The sequence below is a fragment of the Mixophyes fleayi genome, chromosome 4 (assembly GCF_038048845.1).
Source record: "Mixophyes fleayi isolate aMixFle1 chromosome 4, aMixFle1.hap1, whole genome shotgun sequence".
Lineage (NCBI taxonomy): Eukaryota > Metazoa > Chordata > Amphibia > Anura > Limnodynastidae > Mixophyes > Mixophyes fleayi.
This window is the reverse complement of record NC_134405.1, coordinates 55,720,278-55,744,460: the sequence shown is the minus strand read 5'-3', so window position 1 is coordinate 55,744,460 and position 24,183 is coordinate 55,720,278. Positions and strand designations below refer to the sequence as shown.

Sequence of the window (24,183 nt, the reverse complement as noted above, 5' to 3'; positions counted from 1 at the left end):
TTCTGTTAGTGTACCCATAAAGAAGGGCCTTGCTGATGTGTGAATTAACAGCCCGAGTGTAGCCGGTGATACACCAATTGGAGGATGAGGGGGAGATTTGTGTAGGCGACGAGGGCGCTAATGATGATGTTGATGATGCAGACAGATACCAAATTGCCTTTCTCAATTTCTATTTATATTCTACAGACTATAACGGCTGAATAGTTTTTCTATTTGACTCCTAGTTGAGAGGGGGTCTGATGCAGGCAGATACCAAACTGCCTTTGTCCATTTCTTTTAATATTCTAATTCTACAATCTATTTCTATTTAGCTACAAGTGGAGGGGGGGGGGGTCATAGACAGCCACCAAACTTCCTTGGTCCATTTATTCTTTATATTGTTCAGTCTATGCAGGCTGCTTTTTTTCTATTTAACTACAAGTGGAGGGGTGGGGGGGCATAGACAGCCACCAAACTACCTTGGTCCATTTATTCTTTATATTGCTGAGTGTATGCAGGCTGCATTTTTTCTATTTAACTACAAGTGGAGGGGGGGGGGTCATAGACAGCCACCAAACTACCTTGGTCCATTTATTCTTTATATTGTTCAGTCTATGCAGGCTGCTTTTTTTCTATTTAACTACAAGTGGAGGAGGGAAGGGGTCATAGACAGCCACCAAACTACCTTGGTCCATTTATTCTTTATATTGTTCAGTCTATGCAGGCTGCTTTTTTTTCTATTTAACATCAAGTGGAGGGGGGGGCATAGACAGTCACCAAACTATCTTGGTCCATTTATTATTTATATTGTTCAGTCTATGCAGGCTGCTTTTTTTCTATTTACCTACAAGTGGAGGGTGTAATATACACCCAAAGACGATGGCTACATTGCCAATAGTCAAAGATGGAGGGGAAAGACAACCAGGTTTGTCTGTATAATTTGCAGGCAAGTGTTAGAATTAAGGACGGCCTACCAGGGATTAAACTGTTTTTTCATAATTTATTAGCTTTAGAATTACCTCAGTTATCCAAGAAACTGATGGAGCACTAAATCAGGTTATTTTAGACCAAAAAAATTGTATTTTTTTCAAAAATAGCAAAACAAAACCAAACAAAACCAAAACCAAAACACGCAAGGGCAGTTTGGCAAAACCAAAACACGCAAGGGCAGTTTGGCAAAACCAAAACACGATGGTAATCCAGATCCAAAACCAAAACACGGGGGTCAGTGAGCATCTCTACTATAGACCAACAGAGTGATGAGTATCAATGTAGCACTGACTAAATTCTGCCTCTGCTAAAGTCAGATTATCCCCACTTATGACATTGGCGAATGAATAACTGATGTATAATCGATATATAACTGATTATACATAAGTATGTATAATCTGATACATACATGCACAAGAGCAGGGTCTGAGAACCATACCATACAATTACGTATCCACAAAGTATCCAGTCCTGCTCTTTGATTCCCCTTAGATAATAAAACTCATACAGTACTAAGGAACAATAAAGAGATTGCACGTCTCTTATTATCAAGTAATGATTGCCCTCATTTCTAAAAGTTATCACCTTGAGGTTTCATGATGTTATAGCCAATGGGAGCATTGCTCCAATGCAGCAGGCTGTGGCATCCAGTGGCTCTCCAGCTGCTGTAGTACTAAAAGTCCCAACATACATTGTCAGTTAGTGGCTGCTGAAGAGTAACTGACCAACAACCTTTGCATTACACAGATGTTAGTGAAGGCAAATCACACCTACAATATACATCAATATACATGAGGATCACCTCACACAAGCTACCTGTTTCGGGGGAGGGGCTGTCCACCCCGGCCCTCCTACAACTTTCACTAAGTACATTTCTTTATCTGTCTAGCTTCTATCAGTGTGTTTGTAAAGCTGGGTATACACTACACAGTTTTAATCCAATAATCGGCTAAATCAGCCGACATACGACCTCTCATTCAAAAGTCGGGTCAGTGTGTGCAGTGACACAATGGTCGAAAGTCTGCCCAAATGGACGATTGTCGCCTCATTTGGTTGGTCGTACCGTTTAATATTTTCGTTCCAATCTCGTTTCCGTTGTGTAGTGTGTATAAACTTTCGACCGATCCACAACAGTGAGTATGAAATTACAGTCATTGCTCACGACAACATGGCTGTAAAAAGTCGCTAAAGGGACGTCCGCTCTTCCCTTTATCGTCCTAAACAAGGCTAGTGTGTATGCAGTCCATGGACCGAGCGATCGGAACATCGATCGCATGTAAAATCGCTCGGCATAAAAGGTTGGTAGAAATTTCTGTAGTGTGTACCCAGCTTTAGCCATGTACTTAAATTATTGGTAGTTGGTTAGTATTGTTGTCCTTGGTAGTGTTGGTATTGTTGCCTTTGGTGGACACATTTTCTGCCTATTAATTTCCACTCTCTCTGTACAACCCTGCCTATCAATTTTCACCCACTCTTTACAGTCCCTGCCAATAAATTACCCCCTGTCTATGAATTACCCCCTCTTGTAAAACACTGGCCTATGAATTACCCCCTCTGTGTAAAGCCCTGGCCTATGAATTACCTCCTTTGTGTACAGCCCCGGCCTATGAATTACCTCCTTTGTGTACAGCCCCGGCCTATGAATTACCCCCTCTGTGTACAGTCCTGGCCTGTGAATTACCTCCTGTGTACAGCCCCGGCCTATGAATTACCCCCTCTGTGTACAGCCCCGGCCTATGAATTAACCCCTCTGTGTACAGCCCCGGCCTATGTATTTTCACCCTGTCTGTACAGCCCTATCTACCTAGAACTTCTTCACGTCTCTTTCCTCTCTTCACCTTCTGACTGTCTCTCCTCTACCGTACCTTCTTCTTGTCTCTCTCCTCTCTCACCTTCTGCCTATCTCTTCACCGTACCTTCTGCCTGTCTCTCCTCTCTCATCTTCTCCCTGTCTCTCTCCTTTCTCTCCCCACCTTCTCCCTGTCTCTCTCTACACCTTCTCCCTGTCTCTCTTCTCTCTCTCCACCTTCTCCCTACCTTCTGCCTGTCTCTCCTTTCTCTCCTCACCTTCTCCATGTCTCTCTCCTTTCTCTCCCCACCTTCTCCCTGTCTCTCTCTCCACCTTCTCCCTGTCTCTCTCTCTCCACCTTCTCCCTACCTTCTGCCTGTCTCTCCTTTCTCTCCTCACCTTCTCCCTGTCTCTCTCCTTTCTCTTCCCACCTTCTCCCTGTCTCTCTCTTTTCTCTCTCCACCTTCTCCCTGTCTCTCTCCCTACCTTCTGCCTGTCTCTCTCCTTTCTCTCCCCACCTTCTGCCTGTCTCTCTCCCCACCTTCTGCCTGTCTCTCTCCTCTCTCGTCCCACGTTCTCCCTGTCTCTCTCCCCACCTTCTGCCTGTCTCGCTTCTCTCTGTCTCCAACTTCTCCCCGTCTCTCTATTCTATCTCCCCATCTCTCTCCTCTCTCTCCCCACCTTCTGCCTGTCTCTCTCCTCTCCCCACCTTCTGTCTATCTCTCTCCTCTCTCTCCCCACCTTCTGCCTGTCTCACTCTTCTCTGTCTCCACCTTCTCCCTGTCTCTCTCCTCTCTCTTGCTGTCTCTCTATTCTCTCTCCCCACCTTCTCCCTGTCTCTCTCCTCTCTCTTCCTACCTTCTCCCTGTCTCTCTCCCTACCTTCTGCCTGTCTCTCTCCTTTCTCTCCCCACCTTCTGCCTGTCTCTCTCTTCTCTCTCTCCACCTTCTCCCTGTCTCTCTCCCCACCTTCTGCCTGTCTCGCTCTTCTCTGTCTCCACCTTCTCCCTGTCTCTCTCCCCGTCTCTCTATTCTCTCTCCTCACCTTCTGCCTGTCTCTCTCTTCTCTCTCCCCACCTTCTGCTTGTCTCTCTCCTCTCTCTCCCCACCTTCTCCCTTTCTATCTTCTCTCTCTCCCCACCTTCTGCCTGTCTCTCTCCTCTCCTTCTGCCTGTCTCTCTCTTCTCTCTCACCACCTTCTGCCTGTCTCTCTCCCCTCTCTCACCTTCTGCCTGTCTCTCTCCCCTCTCTCTTTACCTTCTGCCTGTTTCTCTCCCCACCTTCTGCCTGTCTCTCGCCTCTCCTCCCCTTGTGCCTGTCTCTCTTCTCTCTCCTCACCTTCTGCCTGTCTCTCTCTCTTCTCTCTCTCACCTTCTGCCTGTCTCTCTCCCCTCTCACCTTCTGCCTGTTTCTCTCCCCACCTTCTGCCTGTCTCTCGCCTCTCCTCCCCTTGTGCCTGTCTCTCTTCTCTCTCCTCACCTTCTGCCTGTCTCTCTCTCTTCTCTCTCTCACCTTCTGCCTGTCTCTCTCCCCTCTCACCTTCTGCCTGTCTCTCTCCCCACCTTCTGCCTGTCTCACTCCCCTCTCTCTTCACCTTCTGCCCATCTCTTTCTTCACCTTCTGCCTGTCTCTCTCCTCTCCTCCCCTTGTGCCTGTCTCTCTTCACTCTCCTCACCTTCTGCCTGTCTCTCTCCTCACCTTCTGCCTGTCTCTCTCTTCTCTCTCACCTTATGCCTGTCTCTCTCTTCTCTCTCCCCACCTCCCTGTCTCTCTCCCCACCTTTTGCCTGTCTCTCTCCTTTCTTTCCTCACCTTCTGCCTGTCTCTCTCCTCACCTTTTGCCTGTCTCTCTCCTCACCTTTTGCATGTCTCTCTCCTCTCTCTCCCCATCTTCTGCCTGTTTCTGTCCTCTCCTCACCTTCTGCCTGTCTCTCTCCTCTCCTTCTGCCTGCCTCTCTCTTCTCTCTCCTCAACTTCTGCCTGTCTTTCTCTTCTCTCTCTCACCTTCTGCCTGTCTCTCTCCTCGCTCTCCCCACCTTCCTGTCTCTCTCCCCACCTTTTGCCTGTCTCTCTCTCCCCATCTTCTGCCTGTCTCTGTCCTCTCCTCACCTTCTGCCTGTCTCTCTCCCCACCTTCTGCCTGCCTCTGTCCTCTCCTCACCTTCTGCCTGTCTCTCTCCTCTCCTTCTGCCTGTCTCTCTCAACTTCTGCCTGTCTCTCCTCTCCTCCCCTTGTGCCTGACTCTCTTCTCTCTCCTCACCTTATGCCTGTCTCTCTCTCACCTTCTGCCTGTCTCTTTCCTTGTTCTCCCCACCTTCCTGTCTCTCTCCCCACCTTTAGCCTGTCTCTCTCATCTCTCTCCCCACCTTCTGCCTGTCTCTCTCCTCTCCTTCTGCCTGTCTCTCTCTTCTCAACTTCTGCCTGTCTCTCTCCCCACCTTTTGTCTGTCTCTCTCCACCTTCTGCCTGTCTCTCTCCTCACCTTCTGCCTGTCTCTCTCTCTTCTCTCTCTCACCTTCTGCCTGTCTCTCTCTTCTCTCTCTCACCTTCTGCCTGTCTCTCTCCTCGCTCTCCCCACCTTCCTGTCTCTCTCCCCACCTTCTGCCTGTCTCTCTCTCCCCACCTTCTGCCTGCCTCTGTCCTCTTCTCACCTTCTGCCTGTCTCTCTCCTCTCCTTCTGCCTGTCTCTCTCCTCAACTTCTGCCTGTCCCTCTCCTCCCCTTGTGCCTGTCTCTCTTCTCTCTCTCACCTTCTGCCTGTCTCTCTCCTCGCTCTCCCCACCTTCCTGTCTCTCTCCCCACCTTTTGCCTGTCTCTCTCTCCCCCCCCATCTTCTGCCTGTCTCTGTCCTCTCCTCACCTTCTGCCTGTCTCTCTCCCCACCTTCTGCCTGCCTCTCTCCTCTCTCTCCCCACCTTCTGCCTGTCTCTCTCACCTTTTTCCTCTCTCTCCTCATCTTTTGCCTGTCTTTCTCCTCTCCCCTTCTTCTGCCTGTCTCTGTCATCTCCTCACCTTCTGCCTGTCTCTCTCCCCACCTTCTGCCTGTCTCTGTCCTCTCCTTCTGCCTGTCTCTCTCTTCTCTCTCCTCAACTTCTGCCTGTCTCTCTCCCCACCTTCTTCCTGTCTCTCTCCCCACCTTTTGTTTGTCTCTCTCTTTTCTCTCTCCACCTTCTGCCTGTCTCTCTCCTCGCTCTCCCCACCTTCCTATCTCTCTCCCCACCTTTTGCCTGTCTCTCTCCTCTCTCTCCCCATCTTCTGCCTGTCTCTGTCCTCTCCTCACCTTCTGTCTCTCTCCCCACCTTCTGCCTGTCTCTGTCCTCACCTTCTGCCTGTCTCTGTCCTCTCCTCACCTTCTGCCTGTCTCTCTCCTCTCCTTCTGCCTGTCTCTCTCCTCAACTTCTGCCTGTCTCTCTCCCCACCTTCTTCCTGTCTCTCTCCCCACCTTTTGTCTGTCTCTCTCTTTTCTCTCTCCACCTTTTGCTTGTCTCTCTCCTCTCTCTTCCCCTACCTTCTGCCTGTATATCTCCTCTCTCCCCACTATCTCCCTGTCTCGCTCCTCTCCTCACCTTCCGCCTGTCTATCTCCTCTCTCTCTCCCCACTTTGCGTCTGTCTCTCTCCTCCTCTCTGCATAGCTTCTGTCTGTCTCTCCCCAGCTTCTGTCTGTCTCTCTCTCCTCTCTCTGAATAGCTTCTCCCTGTCTCTGTCCTCTTTCTCCCCTTCTGCCTGTCTCTCTTCTCTCTCTCCACTTTCTGCTTGTCTCTCTCCCCAACTTCTGCCTGTCTCGATGCTCTCTCTGCATAGCTTCTGCCTGTCTCTCTGCTCTCTCTCTCCTCACTTTCTACCTGTCTCTCTCCTCTCTCTCACCACCTTCTCCCTGCCTCTCTCCTCTCTCTTCCCTATTTCTGCCTGTCTCGACCCTCTCTCTGCACAGCTTCTGCCTGTCTCTCTGCTCTCTCTATCTCCCCACCTTCTCCCTATCTCTCTCCTCTCGCTCTCCACACCTTTTGCCTGTCTCTCCTCTCTCTGCACATGTTCTGCCTGTCTCTCTGCTCTCTCTCCCTACCTTCTGTCTATCTCTCTCCTCACCTTCTGCCTGTCTCTCTCCTCTCTCTGCACATGTTCTGCCTGTCTCTCTCTATCTCCCCACCTTCTCCCTATCTCTCTCCACACCTTCTGCCTGTCTCTCTCCTCTCTGCCCAGCTTTTACCAATCTCTCTCCTGATCCTCTTGATTCAAGTCTGAATACAACTTGCACGTAAGAGTGTAGCCTTGGCCATATTCAAGATACATTTCAATTTGAATCTGGGTGGAAGTACGCACTGTCTAAACAGTAGTTGCCATATGTATACACACAGAACAGAATGTGTATGCAGTGGTGGATGTGGGGGTGTATACGGTGTTAAGCCATACCACCACTTCTTCTACGGCCTTCATTGTAAAGCTATCAACTGCTATTCACTTACATTCCCATTACATTTTTCATACCGTCACTTCTAAATTTCCACATTGACCAGTCCGCGTTTGTGTAATAGAAGTTCAGAGTAGAACTTAAAATATCAACTGTTAACAGTATAATCATTGATATAAATATTTATTTTCATATATAAAATCATTTAAAAAAAAGAAGATTTCAATGCCTACTGTACACACAATGTGTTTTTATACTATGGGCTAGATTTACTAAGCTGCGGGTTTGAAAAAGTGGGGATGTTGCCTATAGCAACCAATCAGATTCTAACTTTCATTTATTTAGTACCTGCTACAAAATGACAGCTAGAATATGATTGGTTGCTATAGGCAATATCCCAACTTTTCCAAACCCGCAGCTTAGTAAATCTAGCCCTATATCTTACTTGCATACAGTTGTTCTATGATCGTATGATCGCTATTGGCAAGCATATGTATACTTTTTAATTCAAAGACTTTGGGGTATATTTACTAAACTGCTGGTTTGGAAAAGTGGAGATGTTGCCTATAGCAACCAATCGAATTCTAGCTGTCATTTATTTAGTACATTCTACAAAATGACAGCTAGAATCTTATTGGTTGCTATAGGCAACATCTCCACTTTTTCAAACCCGCAGTTTAGTAAATCTAGCCCTTTGTCGTGTCAGTTATCACTATTAGTCTACGTTTACACCTGACCTGTAGAGGGTCTTGACTTGCCTGCATCTGCATTGGAACGCCCTTGCTGCCGACGTTAGTCCATCTCTTCCCTCCCCCCATTCTGTCCCTCAAGTCATAGACAGTGGTGTCAGTTGTGTGTGGACATGAATTGTATGCAATTGCGTTCAATGGCATAATGTCTGCTTCTGCCCATGAGCAGTCTGGATTCATGCAAGATAATGCTAAGCAGAAATACGTCTGAAGATTAATTATTTTCCATTATTCTTGAGTATGCACTTAAGTGAAAGTCTTTTCCCTGGCATTACAACCTTGGCATTCTGATACTTGTAATCCTTTAACTATTGTATGATTAGTAATATAATGGTATATCACCTTTAACTTGATTGATTGAAGCTGTGTAAATTCCTTGTAACTTATTAGATAACGTGGAGCAATGTGCAGAATGGCCGTAACCTATAGCAACCAATCAGATTTTAGCTTTCATTTTTCATGCCCAGTATAAAAGAAATGAAAGTAAGTGTTTGATGAACAGAGCACATTATTACAATAATTAAATCAATCTGTCAGTGAGTGTAGAGCAGGATGCGCCTCTGTAAAGCGACATATGATGTCAGTAATAGGCTGTGTGGTTACATATTTCTGTATTACATTGTAAGATAACTGCAGCTATAAATGGTATTACACTGGGTGTAACATGCAGTACTGCTCTGTTATGACACATTTATGGCTTAAATTAATCATCTGAGTAAGGGACAATTGGCACTGGCTTTATTACATGGGGTACTTTTGTGTGTGTGAAGGTTTTTATTACATTACTCAGAGAGCACTTAAAAATGGCCTTCTCCACCAATATGTAACATGCAAAATAGGTGCCATTAAAAGTGTAGGCCGATTCCTCAAGACAGTCAGCTCAGATCTGGAACAAAATTCAAGGATCTCCCCTAAACATCCTAGTACCTTGTTTCAGTAATTTCACGATGGGGGCATGGCCACAGCCAGGAGCGTGCCTAGCAAAAACCCTAGTCTGCCCTGTTCTCTCCTCCAAACAGCGTCATGGCGTACACGGCACCCATTCACTGCTGCTCTGCAGAGCAGCTGTGAACAGACAATACTTCCCAACTTTCCCGCCCGCAGGACAAAGCAGTCCCTATTGGAGTGGGAGGACAGAGCCCTCAAATTGGGATTGTCCCACCTAAATCGGGACGGTTGGGAGGTATGTCTCAACCTGCCCCCTGTATCCCATCTCCTCTCACCTCCTTCACTCCCTCTCCATCACTGTCTGCTCCCACCTTCCCTTATCCTTTAAACCTGCTCTTGTCTCACCCATTTTTAAAAATCCAATCTTGACCTCACCGCCCCATTTCTCTTCTCCCTTTTGCCTCTAAAATAATTGAGCGTCTTGTCTACAACCATCTCAACAGCTGCTTCTCTGATCTCTCCTATCTGGCTTCCGCCCCTTCACTCCGGAGAATCTACCTTTGCCAAAGTCACCAATGATCTTCTCTTGGCCAAATCCAGGGACCACTTCTACCTGCTTATCCTCCTGGACCTCACTGTGGCCTTTTACATTGTGGATCACCCTCTCCTACTCCCTCCACACCTTTCACACTATTGGCCTTTCTGACACCGTCCTTTCGTGGTTCACCTCCTACAACGCCAACCGCTCCTTCTATTTCTATCTCTGGTTCCTCCTCCCCCCATCCATCGTTCACTTAGGAGTCCCCCCGTTGCCTCTGTGCCATCACCTCCTGGATATATTTATACTCAAACTTAACATGGCCAAAACTGAACTCATTGTCTTCCCTCCATCAATAGTCTCCTCAACAGTGATAGAGAGGTTGGGACCTCTCTATCACTGTTGACAACACCACTATCTCTTCTGTTCCCCAACTTCGCTGCCTCATTCTATCAGACTATCCCCTAGCCTGTATAGCTTCAGACAGTCATTGAAAACACAAGTCTTTAGAAAAGCCTACCAGTCCTCTGCTTAACCATCTCACCATGTAGTATACCTCACCCTCTTTCATCCTTCATCTCTCCCACTCTTGCTTCTTGCCCTCAGATCCCCATACATTGGCTCACCCCCATGTGTCAACCGTTTATCTGCCCCTTTCCATTTAGATTGTAAGATCCAGTGAGCAGGGCCCTCTTCCCTCCTGTTCTCATTACCTATAACTTTTGCTGACCAGCTACACTGTGCACCTCTTCCTTGGGCTCTCTGTCCATTGACTCCACTCCTCCATTGTCTTTGCACCTCTTTCAGTGGCTCTAAACCTTAGTTGTGCCCACACTAATGGGCTTCAGTCTGCGCTGAATATACTCCTTGCACCCTAGTAGCTGTGTTGAAAATTGTAGTGTAATATGTTTACTTTATTGTACTGTTGTACCATGTACTGTCTTGTTGTTTGCCCTCTGTACGGCGCTGTGGCCCTCATGAGGGGCCCTATAAATAAAGGTTAATAATAATAATAATAATAATAAATAACCATATTGCACTTTGTAAATAACCTCCTGTGTGTGTGTAGTCAATGAGTATTCTTTTAAAATACTTAAAATTTACATTTGTATACTGTAAATATACAGTAGTTTTAGAGAAAAAAGTTATGGCAGAAAGAAGCCACTTTTCCACAATAAATAGCAGGGTTAGTGACAACCTAAAGCGTTTAATATCTTACATGGTCATCGTAAGTAGAAAAAGACCAACAGCTAGGATTAAAGTGCCTATGTGCTGTCATTCAGCCATTCAATTAGCTTTTCTAAGCTCTAATTGTCAGCTATATAATGAGACAGAGATGCGGGCGCTAGGGCCACCTTAACTATATTATGGGCCCTCGGGCAATGCAGTGCCCCGGGGTCCCTAAATATAAATATATATATATATATATATATATACATATATACATATATATATATATATATATATATATATAGGGGCCCCCTTAACTTACCTTAAGTCCGATCCCCTTCTCTTCTTTTTTCCGTGCTGAGTCTCTCTGTTCTGCGCTCCTCCGTGCTGTGCTTGCAGTGAATGATGGGCGTGACATCACGGAGTGACCGCAAGGTAAATATTTGTAAAAATTTTTCAGGATTTTTTTTTCCAGCGCTGTTTCGGATGGGCCCCCTTGCCCGCAGGGCCCCCGGGCACCTGCCCATTGTGCCCAATAGAAGAGATGGCCCTGGCGGGCGCTCTGTCTTACTTACCCGTGTATGAGCACCATAAGAGAGGGCACTGCGCAGACATACAGACCTTAGATTACACATATCTCCTAGTTAGTCCACTTCAAATCCCTGCACTCAAATCAAGCTGCACTAGAACATGTACCTATAGGAAAATTAGTAAACACTCTGGAACACAACAGTGCCATGGCGTACATATACCTGTGCCTGCCATAAGGGATACAGGTATACGTATGCCATGGCACTGCAATGTCGGTGAGAAAGTTCCTACAGATAATGGCTTGCCTCTACGCATAGAAACTTTGTGCCCCCCCACCCCCGAAGTTAGTGAAGTTATGCAGCGTGTTTGTGAGAGGCATGGGTCACATTTATCTCCCCTGCTGTCTACTATAGTTAATAAATTTAGCTCTAGATTAAAAGTATTGATTGTGTCAGCAGGTTGATAAATACAGAGAGGGAGGGAAATCGAGGTGCGCGGAGTATGAGGTGTGTGTGTGTAAACACTGCATGCAAGATAAGTGATATACAGAAATATGTGTTGTTTTAGTGGAAAGGCAGTATGTGCTGTATGTACAATATAAATAGAAAATCTACAGTTATTTAATTCTGTTTAGCTGGGAATTTGCAGTATAACATGTATGTTTGAGCAATGCATATGACATTGTGATAGTGATATCAGTGTTGTGTAATAATACAGTGTTCTCTCTTTACATCACCCCCTCATAACATTACTGTAGCTATGACACTAGTTTTGGCTTGTCCTTGATATAGACGGAGCGCTGTAGTATTTTGACTGGTATATGTAATATTAGATTTGTAGGTTTGCTGGAACATATGCTTAGTGTTACCATCTGAGCGCTGTAGGGAATTTCACCTATGGCTGCAACTTCTATCTAACCATTCACTTCTTGTCCTGGCTACTGATAGATGTATGGATGTAAGCCTCCTTACTGCAGTGGTCGTCTTATCATAAACTGAGGGCCCTTGCTTCTGGCTATAGGTTAAGACGGGAATTCTAAGTGAGGGGTATAAAGAGTAACACGATTGCAGACAGCTAGGTTATAGTATCTGTTAAAAAGCTGAAATTTCAGTCAGTTAAGATGCTGACATTGTTAATGTGTATGAATCCCAGAATCCACACAGTGTATTTCTGCAGAGCAGATCTGATCGATTCGCAGATACAGACGCACCTTCCACCTAATGGCAAGCAGGCCCAGACTGGCAAAGTGTCAATTCAGGCATTGGCCAGAAGCAGAACTGAGACCGGCCCTGAAGAGTATCTGTGGGGTGGTCTCGGTTCTCTCACTTTTTTTTAAATGGCTCAATTTGCCTCTAAATGGCTAAACAAGCTCAGTCAGCCTCCCTTTAATAAAAACAGTTGTTGGCTGTGACCACTGTATGGTCTCAACTCATCCCCTACTAGTATACTGATTTGGGGGTGGCCTGATAGTGGCGCTGAGCGAATGATGGAGCCATTTGTGACGTTTTCTTGATTTGGCCATGGAGACGAGCATGGCCCTAATGGCAACCTGCTGCAAAGGGATGAAACTTGTCTTGGCATACAATGGATGTTGCAAGATGTTTACAAGTCCACCTACAGAGGACTGAAGATGAGACACTCCTGTGCTTGCCATATAGATTTCTCATACAGGACAGCTCCATCTCTGTTATTGCAGGGTTTTATTTATTTAAGAATGAATGTGGGATATATAATAACATTTGTGAGGTAATCTCATATAGCGATTACCTCAAACATGGGGCAATGGTTCACTCTAGCTACACCGTCACCTGGGCCCCTACAAGAATTATGGCTTCCCTGACAAACAGAGCCCCCCCCCCCCAACATGTGCCCCACCCCTGTGGGCTTCCCTGACTGTCAGCACAGGCCATGCTGGATCTCATCAGCAATGTAACCTGACAGTATTTGGTGTAACCCTGGTATTGTACCATATACTCTAATAACTTAATAAAAACAAAGCCTACCTGCAGATCCTACCTAAACTCACTCACCCATCTCTCCTGTCTTCTGGCGTCTCTCTGCTCCGTTCTAGGTTGTCTCATTCTTTTCTCTTTTCCCTGCATTCCTTCTTTGTGCTGCCCTACTGTAAGCTGTCTCTTTAGTTTCTGTCTCAGTATTTCTCCAGTTAGTGGTCTCTCTTTCATTAGTGCACTCTTAAGTCAGCTCTCTTTTTGTTATTCAGCTTACCTCTCATTCTCCTCCTAATGTCTCTGTCCCTGGTTTGCTATATCACTCTCTCCCCACTGAACTGTCTCTCGTCTTTTCTCTCCTTTCAGCGGTGCCCTCTTCCTCAGATGCTGTTCTTTCATTCCCAACCAAGTCAGCTGTCTCTCCATCACTAGTGCTCTCTAATTCCCACTACACTAAGATGTCTCTATTTATCCAATCTGCTGTCTCGTTTTCTCTTCGGTCTGTTGTCTATCCCTCTCTAGTCACAGTTCTTGTCCTTCTCTTAAGTCATCTTTCTCTCTCACTAGTTTCTCATTCCCTCTCCAGCCAGCTGTCTCTTTCAGCCCGTCTGCTGTTCCACTCTCTCTCTCCTGGCTGGCTGTCTCTCCGTCACTAGATTGCTCTCCCCAGTCAGCTGTCTTTTCTCACTAGTCCGCTGTCTTTCTCTCCCCAGGCAGCGCTGTCTCTTCCTTCTGCCTCCTGGTTATTAACGCTCTTTTGATAGGCAATTATTTGGTACTCTATATTTTTGCGACTCTTTCGTGCGAGACTCTGATTTATGAACATGTCTGTGAGTCTGAGCTCCCCTCCTGTGCTGCATCACTCTGTTAACCCCTCCCTTGCCAGAAGATTGCAAAATATCTCCCAGTACCTGTCAGGGGGACGAGTTACCCCAACACACACCAGCAGATCGCCTGCACATTACCACATACCCTACTTTTACCTGTATCCCTGGTGCCCGTATGCCTGCAGAAATCACATTTCCTGATTTTCCCTCTCTTTAACCCTTTCATTTTAATCACTCACTGTACCTTATCATCATCATTTATTTATATAGCGCCACTAATTCCGCAGCGCTGTACAGAGAACTCACTCACATCAGTCCCTGCCCCATTGGAGCTTACAGTCTAAATTCCCTAACATACACACACACACACACACACACACAGAGACTAGGATCAATTTTGATACCATCCAATTAACCTACTAGTATGTTTTTGGAGTGTGGGAGGAAACCAGAGCACCCAGAGGAAACCCACACAAACACAGGGAGAACATACAAACTCCACACAGATATGGTTTTATGTACATCTCTCCATTAATCTCCAATTATGAACTAGGATGTTGCTCGCAGTTTATGAGGAATGATTTTGTAGCATGAGGGTAGTAGACACATTGAACTGCTTCCGGGCAGAGGTGGTAGGGAATAACAGAGACCAAAGCCTAGCTCATGCAGTGGAATTATGTTCCACTTCTAGTATATGATAAGGATTGCAAAGTTATATTAAGTAAGTAAAGGGAAGATTGGGTGGGCTGTCATCCCTTACTTACCTTCCTTAAATTCACATTCTGTTTGCCTCTAACGGTTCTTCTCTCCCCCTCCTCGTCCGCTGACTCCCCTCCCTTCCCTGTCTCTGTGGTATCCCTCTCTGACATAGCTCCAGACAGCTGTTAAACGACTTAATCTCTAAAAAATAGTTTTAATTTTCTGCCTCCTATTGATCGCCGTCTCCCAATTAATCAGCCGAGTGGAGCTGTGAGGGTGGGAGGGACCTGTGTACCCCCTAGGGCCAGTTGGGGGTTGGTGGGTTAACCTGTGAACTTGTCCAGAGAAAAGACTGCAAAGAACCTATAGGTGCTGACTTAATTAACCCCTACAATGCCTACTCTATCTGCAAAATATTCTATTAACTTATCTTATGATGTTTATCCTGCAGGCCCTTGGATCTGTCTATTTCATACACAATTCCCTACATAATGTTCAGATCTATGACTTTCAAGGTAAGAAAAATGTAAACCAGCATTGCTATAATGTATGAGTGTTACCAAAGATGCCACTCTCTCTATACCGACATTGTATGGGGAGACTGGTATACCCACCGTCTTCACTGTGTGTAATGGGGAGTCTGGTATATCCACTGTCTACACTGTATGTAATGGGGAGACTGGTACATCCACTCTCTACACTGTATGTAATGGGGAGACTGGTATATCCACTCTCTACACTGTATGTAATGGGGAGACTGGTATATCCACCGTCTGCACTGTGTATAATGGGTAGACTGGTATATCCACTGTCTACACTGTGTGTAATGGGGAGTCTGGTATATTCACTGTCTACACTGTGTGTAACGGAGAGACTGGTACATCCACTGTCTGCACTGTGTGTAATGGGGAGACTGGTATATCCACTGTCTACACTGTGTGTAATGGGGAGACTGGTATATCCACTGTCTACACTGTATGTAATGGGGAGACTGGTATATCCACTCTCTACACTGTATGTAATGGGGAGACTGGTATATCCACTGTCTGCACTGTGTATAATGGGTAGACTGGTATATCCACTGTCTACACGGTGTGTAATGGGGAGACTGGTACATCCACTGTCTACACTGTGTGTAATGGGGAGTCTGGTATATTCACTGTCTACACTGTGTGTATCGGAGAGACTGGTACATCCACTGTCTGCACTGTGTGTAATGGGGAGACTGGTATATCCACTGTCTACACTGTGTGTAATGGGGAGACTGGTATATCCACTGTCTACACTGTGTGTAATGGGGAGACTGGTATATCCACTGTCTGCACTGTGTGTAATGGGGAGACTGGTACATCCACTGTCTGCACTGTGTGCAACAGGGAGACTGGTATATCCACTGTCTACACTGTGTGTAATGGGGAGACTGGTATATCCACTGTCTGCACTGTGTGTAATGGGGAGACTGGTACATCCACTGTCTGCACTGTGTGCAACGGGGAGACTGGTATATCCACTGTCTGCACTGTGTGTAATGGGGAGACTGGTACATCCACTGTCTGCACTGTGTGTAATGGGGAGACTGGTATATCCACTGTCTACACTGTGTGTAATGGGGAGACTGGTATATCCACTGTCTACACTGTGTGTAATGGGGAGACTGGTATATCCACTGTCTGCACTGTGTGTAATGGGGAGACTGGTATATCCACTGTCTGCACTGTGTATAACGGGGAGACTGGTACATCCACTGTCTACACTGTGTGTAATGGGGAGACTGGTATATCCACTGTCTGCACTGTGTGCAACGGGGAGACTGGTATATCCACTGTCTGCACTGTGTGTAACGGGGAGACTGGTATATCCACTGTCTGCACTGTGTATAACGGGGAGACTGGTACATCCACTGTCTACACTGTGTGTAATGGGGAGACTGGTATATCCACTGTCTACACTGTGTGTAATAGGGAGACTGGTATATCCACTGTCTGCACTATGTGTAATGGGGAGACTGGTATATCCACTGTCTGCACTGTGTATAACGGGGAGACTGGTACATCCACTGTCTACACTGTGTGTAATGGGGAGACTGGTATATCCACTGTCTACACTGTGTGTAATAGGGAGACTGGTATATCCACTGTCTGCACTATGTGTAACGGGGAGACTGGTACATCCACTGTCTGCACTGAGTGTAATGGGGAGACTGGTACATCCACTGTCTGCACTGTGTGTAATGGGGAGACTGGTATATTCACTGTCTGCACTGTGTGTAATGGGAAGTCTGGTACATCCACTGTCTACACTGTGTATAACGGGGAGACTGGTACCTCCACTGTCTGCACTGTGTGTAATGGGGAGACTGGTACCTCCACTGTCTGCACTGTGTGTAATGGGGAGACTGGTACATCCACTGTCTGCACTGAGTGTAACGGGGAGACTGGTACATCCACTGTGTGTAACGTGGGAGACTGGTATATCCACTGTCTGCACTGTGTGTGATGGGGAGACTGGTACATCCACTGTCTGCACTGTGTTTAATGAGGAGACTGGTACATTCACTGTCTGCACTGTGTGTGATGGGGAGACTGGTACATCCACTGTCTACACTGTGTGTAATGGGGAGACTGGTATATCCACTGTCTACACTGTGTGTAATAGGGAGACTGGTATATCCACTGTCTGCACTATGTGTAATGGGGAGACTGGTACATCCACTGTCTACACTGTGTGTAATGGGGAGACTGGTACATCCACTGTCTGCACGGTGTGTAATAGGGAGACTGGTACATCCACTGTCTGCACTGTGTGTAACAGGGAGACTGGTATATCCACTGTCTGCACTGTGTGTAACGTGAAGACTGGTACATCCACTGTCTGCACTGAGTGTAATGGGGAGACTGGTACATCCACTGTCTGCACTGTGTGTAATGGGGAGACTGGTATATCCACTGTCTGCACTGAGTGTAACGGGAAGACTGGTATATCCACTGACTACACTGTGTCTAATGGGGAGACTGGTACATCCACTGTCTGCACTGAGTGTAATGGGGAGACTGGTACATCCACTGTCTGCACTGTGTTTACTGAGGAGACTGGTATATCCACTGTCTGCACTGTGTGTAACGGGGAGACTGGTACCTCCACTGTCTGCACTGTGTGTGATGGGGAGACTGGTACATCCACTGTCTGCACTGTGTGTGATGGGGAGACTGGTACATCCACTGTCTGCACTGTGTTTAATGAGGAGACTGGTATATCCATAGTCTATAGGGTGTGTAATGGGGAGACTGATATAGTCACTGTTTACACTGTGTATAATGGACAATGAACAAATTTATTATTGAGGGTTGAGTCTTAATTTTATTGTTTATTAATTTTAGCGCTAATCATATAACACAGTGATGTATAGAAAATATGTAATCATTCACATCAGTCTTTGCACCATTGGATCTTACAATTCCCTAATACACACAGACACACTCTTTTCTGAACGGTGGGAGGAAGCCGGAGCACCCGGAAGAAACCCATGCAAACACAGAGGGGACAAACTAATTCCACAAAGATAGGGCTCTTGTAAGAGTCCATACAGCAATGCTAACCACTGTGCCACCATACTAAACATGAGGGAAGAGGACATCTGGTGCTCTTGTTATGTATTTCTGGATATTTTGTTAGTAATGTTTTCCTCTCTTTGTCTCCCAGAAGGGCAGTTTGTCTCCCTCTCGGGTCATGCTGTGTGGATGAGTTCTCTTGAGGATTGTCCCACTGTTCACAAGGAGAGATTCCCACAGGACTTCTGGCCGGAGGTAGAGACATCAGTATATCTTTCACTATTATGTGAAGGAAAATAACTACTTATACTGCATCCAGTTTAAATGCTCAGGGATTCCCAAGCACAACTGGGTATCTTCCAGTATAACAATCCCCTTCTTGTAAGCCCCCATGGGGCCGTTTAGTTGTCACTAATACCACTTCATACTGCCGCCTCGGCAATATCCCGGCTTGTTAACCCGGGATATTGCCGGGGCACAGGGCAGTATAGATAAGAAGAATCCCGGGTCGGGCGGGTTCATACTGCACCTGCCCGACCCGGGTTTTAGATAAAAAAAAAGTGAAAAAAAAGATTTTAATTACTAAAAAATACAAAACAAATGTGTACATAACTTATTTTCAGCCAGCGGTGTCTCCGGTGCGTTGCCGGCTGTCAGGGGGACCTCTGGGTACTAAAATGACGTCATTTCTAGTCCATTAGAAATGACGTCATTTTAGTACCCAGAGGTCCCCCTGACAGCCGGCAACGCACCGGAGACACCGCTGGCTGAAAATAAGTTATGTACACATTTCTTATGTATTTTTTTATTAATTAAAATCTTTTTTTTTCACTTTTTTTTTTACTTCACAATTATTTTTTTTACAGTATGAATGGTGAGACCCGGGAATTACACGGGTTGCACCATTCATACTGCAGGCGAGCGGGGTCCAACACGGGAATTACCCCTCGATTTTAGACCCGGGATTTTGTGGTTGGACTATTCATACGGCACCAAGACCCGGGTTTTTCAGCGTGCCTCTGCAAAAACCCGGGTTTTTGGTGCAGTATGAATGGGGTATTACTGAAGTTCCAGAACTCTGTACAGTAGATGACTTCATCGGAGCCTCACCATGACCTGATTTCAGAAGGTCGGGCAAATGAGCATTTAAAGGAATGTTATGGTTTTTACTTTAAATTGCCATCTTAATAAAGTTAAGGTTCTTTCTGCTCTGGGGTGTTATGTTACTAACACCAGTTCTACAAGTTGTTGCTGAACTGATTCTCCCAGCATGCTTAGCGAGCCTCTTGGAGTGCTGTAGGTTGTTCTTTATTCCGTTTCCTATTTTGTTGTGCAAGTACACTCGTATTACTATCTTACAACAATACCCAGGTTGCTAGTTCAGCCATCTAAACCAGGGACCCATTAACTTGATTCATGCTTGCCCTGCAATTACTTTTATATGCAATATGCAAAACATGATACGTGCATATGAACTTATGGCAGTGGAGCCATGCTGTATATGTGTGACTCTTATATATCTGTATCTAAATGGCTAACCAGTAGCTACACACACAACCAGAGCAATATACGAGATTATAACTAGGTCTATTTGTGGTTCATCCAATCTAGCGTGTCATGTTTTACCTAAAGAGTACTTTGTAATGTAACTCCTTAGAGGTCCGTCTCACTGACTTATCGGTAAGGAATTAATGCACTTGTATGGGTCCCGATAAATACATTCTATAACACAGGATCACTGAGCTTTGAACCAGTAGAGAAATGTTATTTAGTTCATACAACATCATACATTCTACTACTTTTTATGGTCACTCATAGCTCTAGATAAATGTTTTTCTTACAACTGATCATATGTTGCATTCATTTCTCACTATGGAATTAGCAAACCTTTTTATTGCCACCATAGTTAGTGGTTAAAGAATTTCACTGAGGATTTCAGTGAAGAAAACAGTAAGTTAAAACAAAAAGTTTAATAAATAACAAGAAACATAGATTACAGGCAGTTCTTGAGCACAAGGTAACCAATTTAGAGTTGGATGTAAGTCCAACTGCAGCTTGTTAAATTGTGCTTTGCTGCCCTGGGCACGCTGATGCTTGTGGAACTACAAGCGCTAGCATGCCATGGCAGCCAGGTCATGCTGGATCATGTAGTTCCACAATAGCATCTATTAAAAAACAGACCCAGGCACTGTAGTGAAAACATTTTTATTAAAATATAAACCATCCATTGTGGCTCTGATAAGAGCAGATTGCAGTCGGCGTACATGGATTGGGCTACTTCTGGTAGAAGATTACTTCTGGATCTGTTGTATAATAAAAATGTAAATAAGATGTTTTGGTTGTTTTTATTTTAATTAAAATGTTTGTTTGTTTTACTACAGTGTTTTCTATGTATTAGATACTTGTGGATCTGCATGTTCTGCTCCGAGGACAGTGGCAGGTGGGGAGTTTGACTGGGGCGGTACACCTGTCAAACCATAACGCAGGTGTCCTAAGGCGAGCTCAGGGAGGACAGAAACCTCCTGTGGAGCAGAAGGGCATGCTAGAGTTGGTAGTGTCTAAGCACCCTGGCAGCCCACGAATTCAATGGCTGCCAGAGTTTGCTGGGACTTGTTCTTCCACAGTAATTGTTAGTATTTTTCACTGTAACTCTTGCACCCACCACAACAGGGTGCCAGGTGGAACCCTGGTGCTGTACAGCACAGGGACTGGTGTCCCAAGGGTAATGGGCCTGTATTGCAAAGCCTGACCTCCTAGGGACTTCATCCTCTATGCTGACCAGGCTGTGGGTCTTCCTGTTATGGCATGCCCAGCCTGGCAAAGACTGGAACTGGGTACTGCTGTTGTAGGAAGACCTCGCGCTCGTTCCCCTGCTTTAGCCATAACCACCCAAGCCATAGCAGTTGCGGATGTAGGATATTTCTGCTCATAGCAGTACCCCTGTGCCTGCCATTGTATATTCACATTCATGGATAATATGTGGCATATTGTGTACTTTAGCATGCTCCTCTTTTGTCCACAGTTTGCATGGACTCGCAAGGGATTCATGAGGACACGGTGGCTGGTGCACAACCGGTATGTATGACACAGTCTCCTGATAATGGCTTTCCTGCTAATGACACATGCTCTGGTAACACGTGCAGGTAATCACAGCCAAATCCTCCCAGCTCTAAGGCTCAAAGCAGTGTGATTGTTCCGCAGTTTGGCAGTCACTGTGATAAATGTGTTTGTATTTGACTCATATCTCCAATAATGAGCAACCCTTGATCCCAATACTTACTCGTGCTTGATCCACTGCAGTCATGTCTACTTGCTCCAATGTACAAGTCAGAGCTTCGGTGGGCCCTCCACAAAGTAACTCTGCTACCTACGCCCTATGTGTAGGGGGGGTACAATTATTATTACTGTACAGGAAATAGCGGTTTTATAGCTAGGATTTGTTGTTAACTTGTTTTTGAATATATTGCTTAGCAATACTGCTCTTCAATAGTCACAATTATATAGTTTATCAGCTTTACCAAACAATAACTTCTGGACAAAATATCTCTAATATGGGCGAACACTTCTTTTATTCTATGCAAAATGATCTGCTGGCTGTAACTCAAATTAGCAAAAATAGAGATAAAATCAGACGAATAAGATTGTATAAAATAGCTCAAATCACACTTACATAAAGGAAATAACGTGCTGATAATTACTGACGTTAAATCAACACATAACAGGAAAAGAGGACATTACACAATGTTTTTTGGACACCAGAAATGTGATAAAACCATTGGCAGTCTAACATTGCTTTATAACGGTATACTCAGTTACAGATTACACGTAAGAAAGAGTTTATACTCCACACCCATTAATAGAGTAGTGTACACCCCCTTCACCCAGCATACACACACACAGTACATAATAAAGGCTATGCAACCTCTTTCCCCAGCATCTACACACAGTCAGGGCCGGATTAACCATAGGGCTAACTGGGCTGCAGCCCAGGGGCCTTGGGCATCCAGGGGGCCCTTTTAAGTGCTCAGCAGCAGTATTGATCGGTCGGGGGCGGGGGCGCCCCCGGCCAGATCAATGCTGCTGAGCACTTTCACTGCGGTCCTTCGCCGGCGAGCTGTAGTCTCCTTACTGAGGAGATCTCGTGAGTCTCACTCTCACGAGATCTCCTCAGTAAAGAGCATACAGTGTGCCGGAGAAGGACTGCAATGCCAGGAGAAGGAGGTAAGTGCCTTGGGGGCGGCTCGGCTCACCGGGGGGGGGGGGGGGGGGGGGGGGGGTGGGGGGGAGGTTGCTCAGATCACGGGGGGGGGGGGCCCTCATGGGGGAATGGAGGCCCCTTAGCCCAGGGGCCTCCATTCCCTTAATCCGGCCCTGCACACAGTATAATGAGGCTGTGCACCCCTTTCTCCAGCATACACTTACACAGTACATAGAGGTTGTGCACCCCCTTCCCCCAACATACATACACACACACACACACACACACACACAATACATTGAGGCTGTGCACCCCTTTCTCCAGCATACACACACACACACACACACACACACACACACAGTACACAGAGGTTGTGCACCCCCTTCCCCCAGCATACACCCACACACAGTAGATAGAGGCTGTGCGCCCCCTTCCCTCAGCATACACACACACACACACAGTAGATAGAGGCTGTGCACCCCCTTCCCCCAACATACACACACACACACACACACACACACAATACATTGAGGCTGTGCACCCCTTTCTCCAGCATACACACACACACACACACACACACACACACACAGTACACAGAGGTTGTGCACCCCCTTCCCCCAGCATACACCCACACACAGTAGATAGAGGCTGTGCGCCCCCTTCCCTCAGCATACACACACACACACACAGTAGATAGAGGCTGTGCACCCCCTTCCCCCAGCATACACACACACACACACACACACAGTAGATAGAGGCTGTGCACCCCCTTCCCCCAGCATACACCCACACACAGTAGATAGAGGCTGTGCACCCCCTTCCCCCAGCATACACCCACACACAGTAGATAGAGGCTGTGCACCCCCTTCCCCCAGCATACACCCACACACAGTAGATAGAGGCTGTGCACCCCATTCTCCAGCATACACACACACACACACACACACACAGTAGATAGAGGCTGTGCACCCCCTTCCCCCAGCATACACCCACACACAGTAGATAGAGGCTGTGCGCCCCCTTCCCCCAGCATACACACACACACACACACACACACACACACAGTAGATAGAGGCTGTGCACCCCCTTCCCCCAGCATACACACACACACACACAAACACACACACACACACAGTAGATAGAGGCTGTGCACCCCATTCTCCACCATACACACACACACACACACACACACACACACAGTAGATAGAGGCTGTGCACCCCCTTCCCCCAGCATACACCCACACACAGTAGATAGAGGCTGTGCACCCCCTTCCCCCAGCATACACACACACACACAGTAGATAGAGGCTGTGCACCCCTTTCTCCAGCATAGACACACACACACAGTAGATAGAGGCTGTGCACCCCCTTCCCCCAGCATACACACACACACACACACACACACACACACACACACACACACACACACACACACAGTAGATAGAGGCTGTGCACCCCCTTCCCCCAGCATACACCCACACACAGTATATAGAGGTTGTGCACCCCCTTCCCCCAGCATACATACGCACACAGTAGAGGCTGTGCACCCCCTTACCCCCAGCATACACACAGTAGATAGAGGCTGTGCACCCCATCCCCCCAGCATACACACACAGTATATAGAGGTTGTGCACCCCCTTCCCCCAGCATACATACGCACACAGTAGAGGCTGTGCACCCCCTTACCCCCAGCATACACACAGTAGATAGAGGCTGTGCACCCCCTTACCCCCAGCATACATACACACAGTACATAGAGGTTGTGCACCCCCTTACCACAGCTTACACAAAGACACAGTACATTGATATTGTGCACCCTCAGTGATCTGTTGCTTGGACACTTTCCCTTCCTCACCAGACTAGTCCATTCACATCTATATCTCCTTGTACCTGCCACCCCTGCATGCAGTCAGTATTTGTCCTTG

General features: G+C 46.5%; 1 protein-coding gene and 1 long non-coding RNA gene across 5 annotated transcripts in view; both read left to right on the top strand.

Annotated features, from left to right (window-relative positions):
• LOC142151445 (uncharacterized) overlaps window positions 1–24,183 on the top strand; it is a 404,300-nt gene that overhangs the window by 190,609 nt on the left and 189,508 nt on the right. The window lies entirely within an intron of this gene.
• LOC142151443 (inositol polyphosphate-5-phosphatase A-like) overlaps window positions 1–24,183 on the top strand; it is a 74,341-nt gene that overhangs the window by 44,902 nt on the left and 5,256 nt on the right. For all 4 annotated transcript variants that reach the window (XM_075207082.1, XM_075207079.1, XM_075207080.1 and 1 more), the window contains 3 exons: window positions 14,964–15,027; window positions 18,212–18,315; window positions 21,083–21,135. In XM_075207082.1, the coding sequence (XP_075063183.1) occupies window positions 14,964–15,027; window positions 18,212–18,315; window positions 21,083–21,135 (221 nt within the window). The remainder of the gene's footprint in view (window positions 1–14,963; window positions 15,028–18,211; window positions 18,316–21,082; window positions 21,136–24,183) is intronic.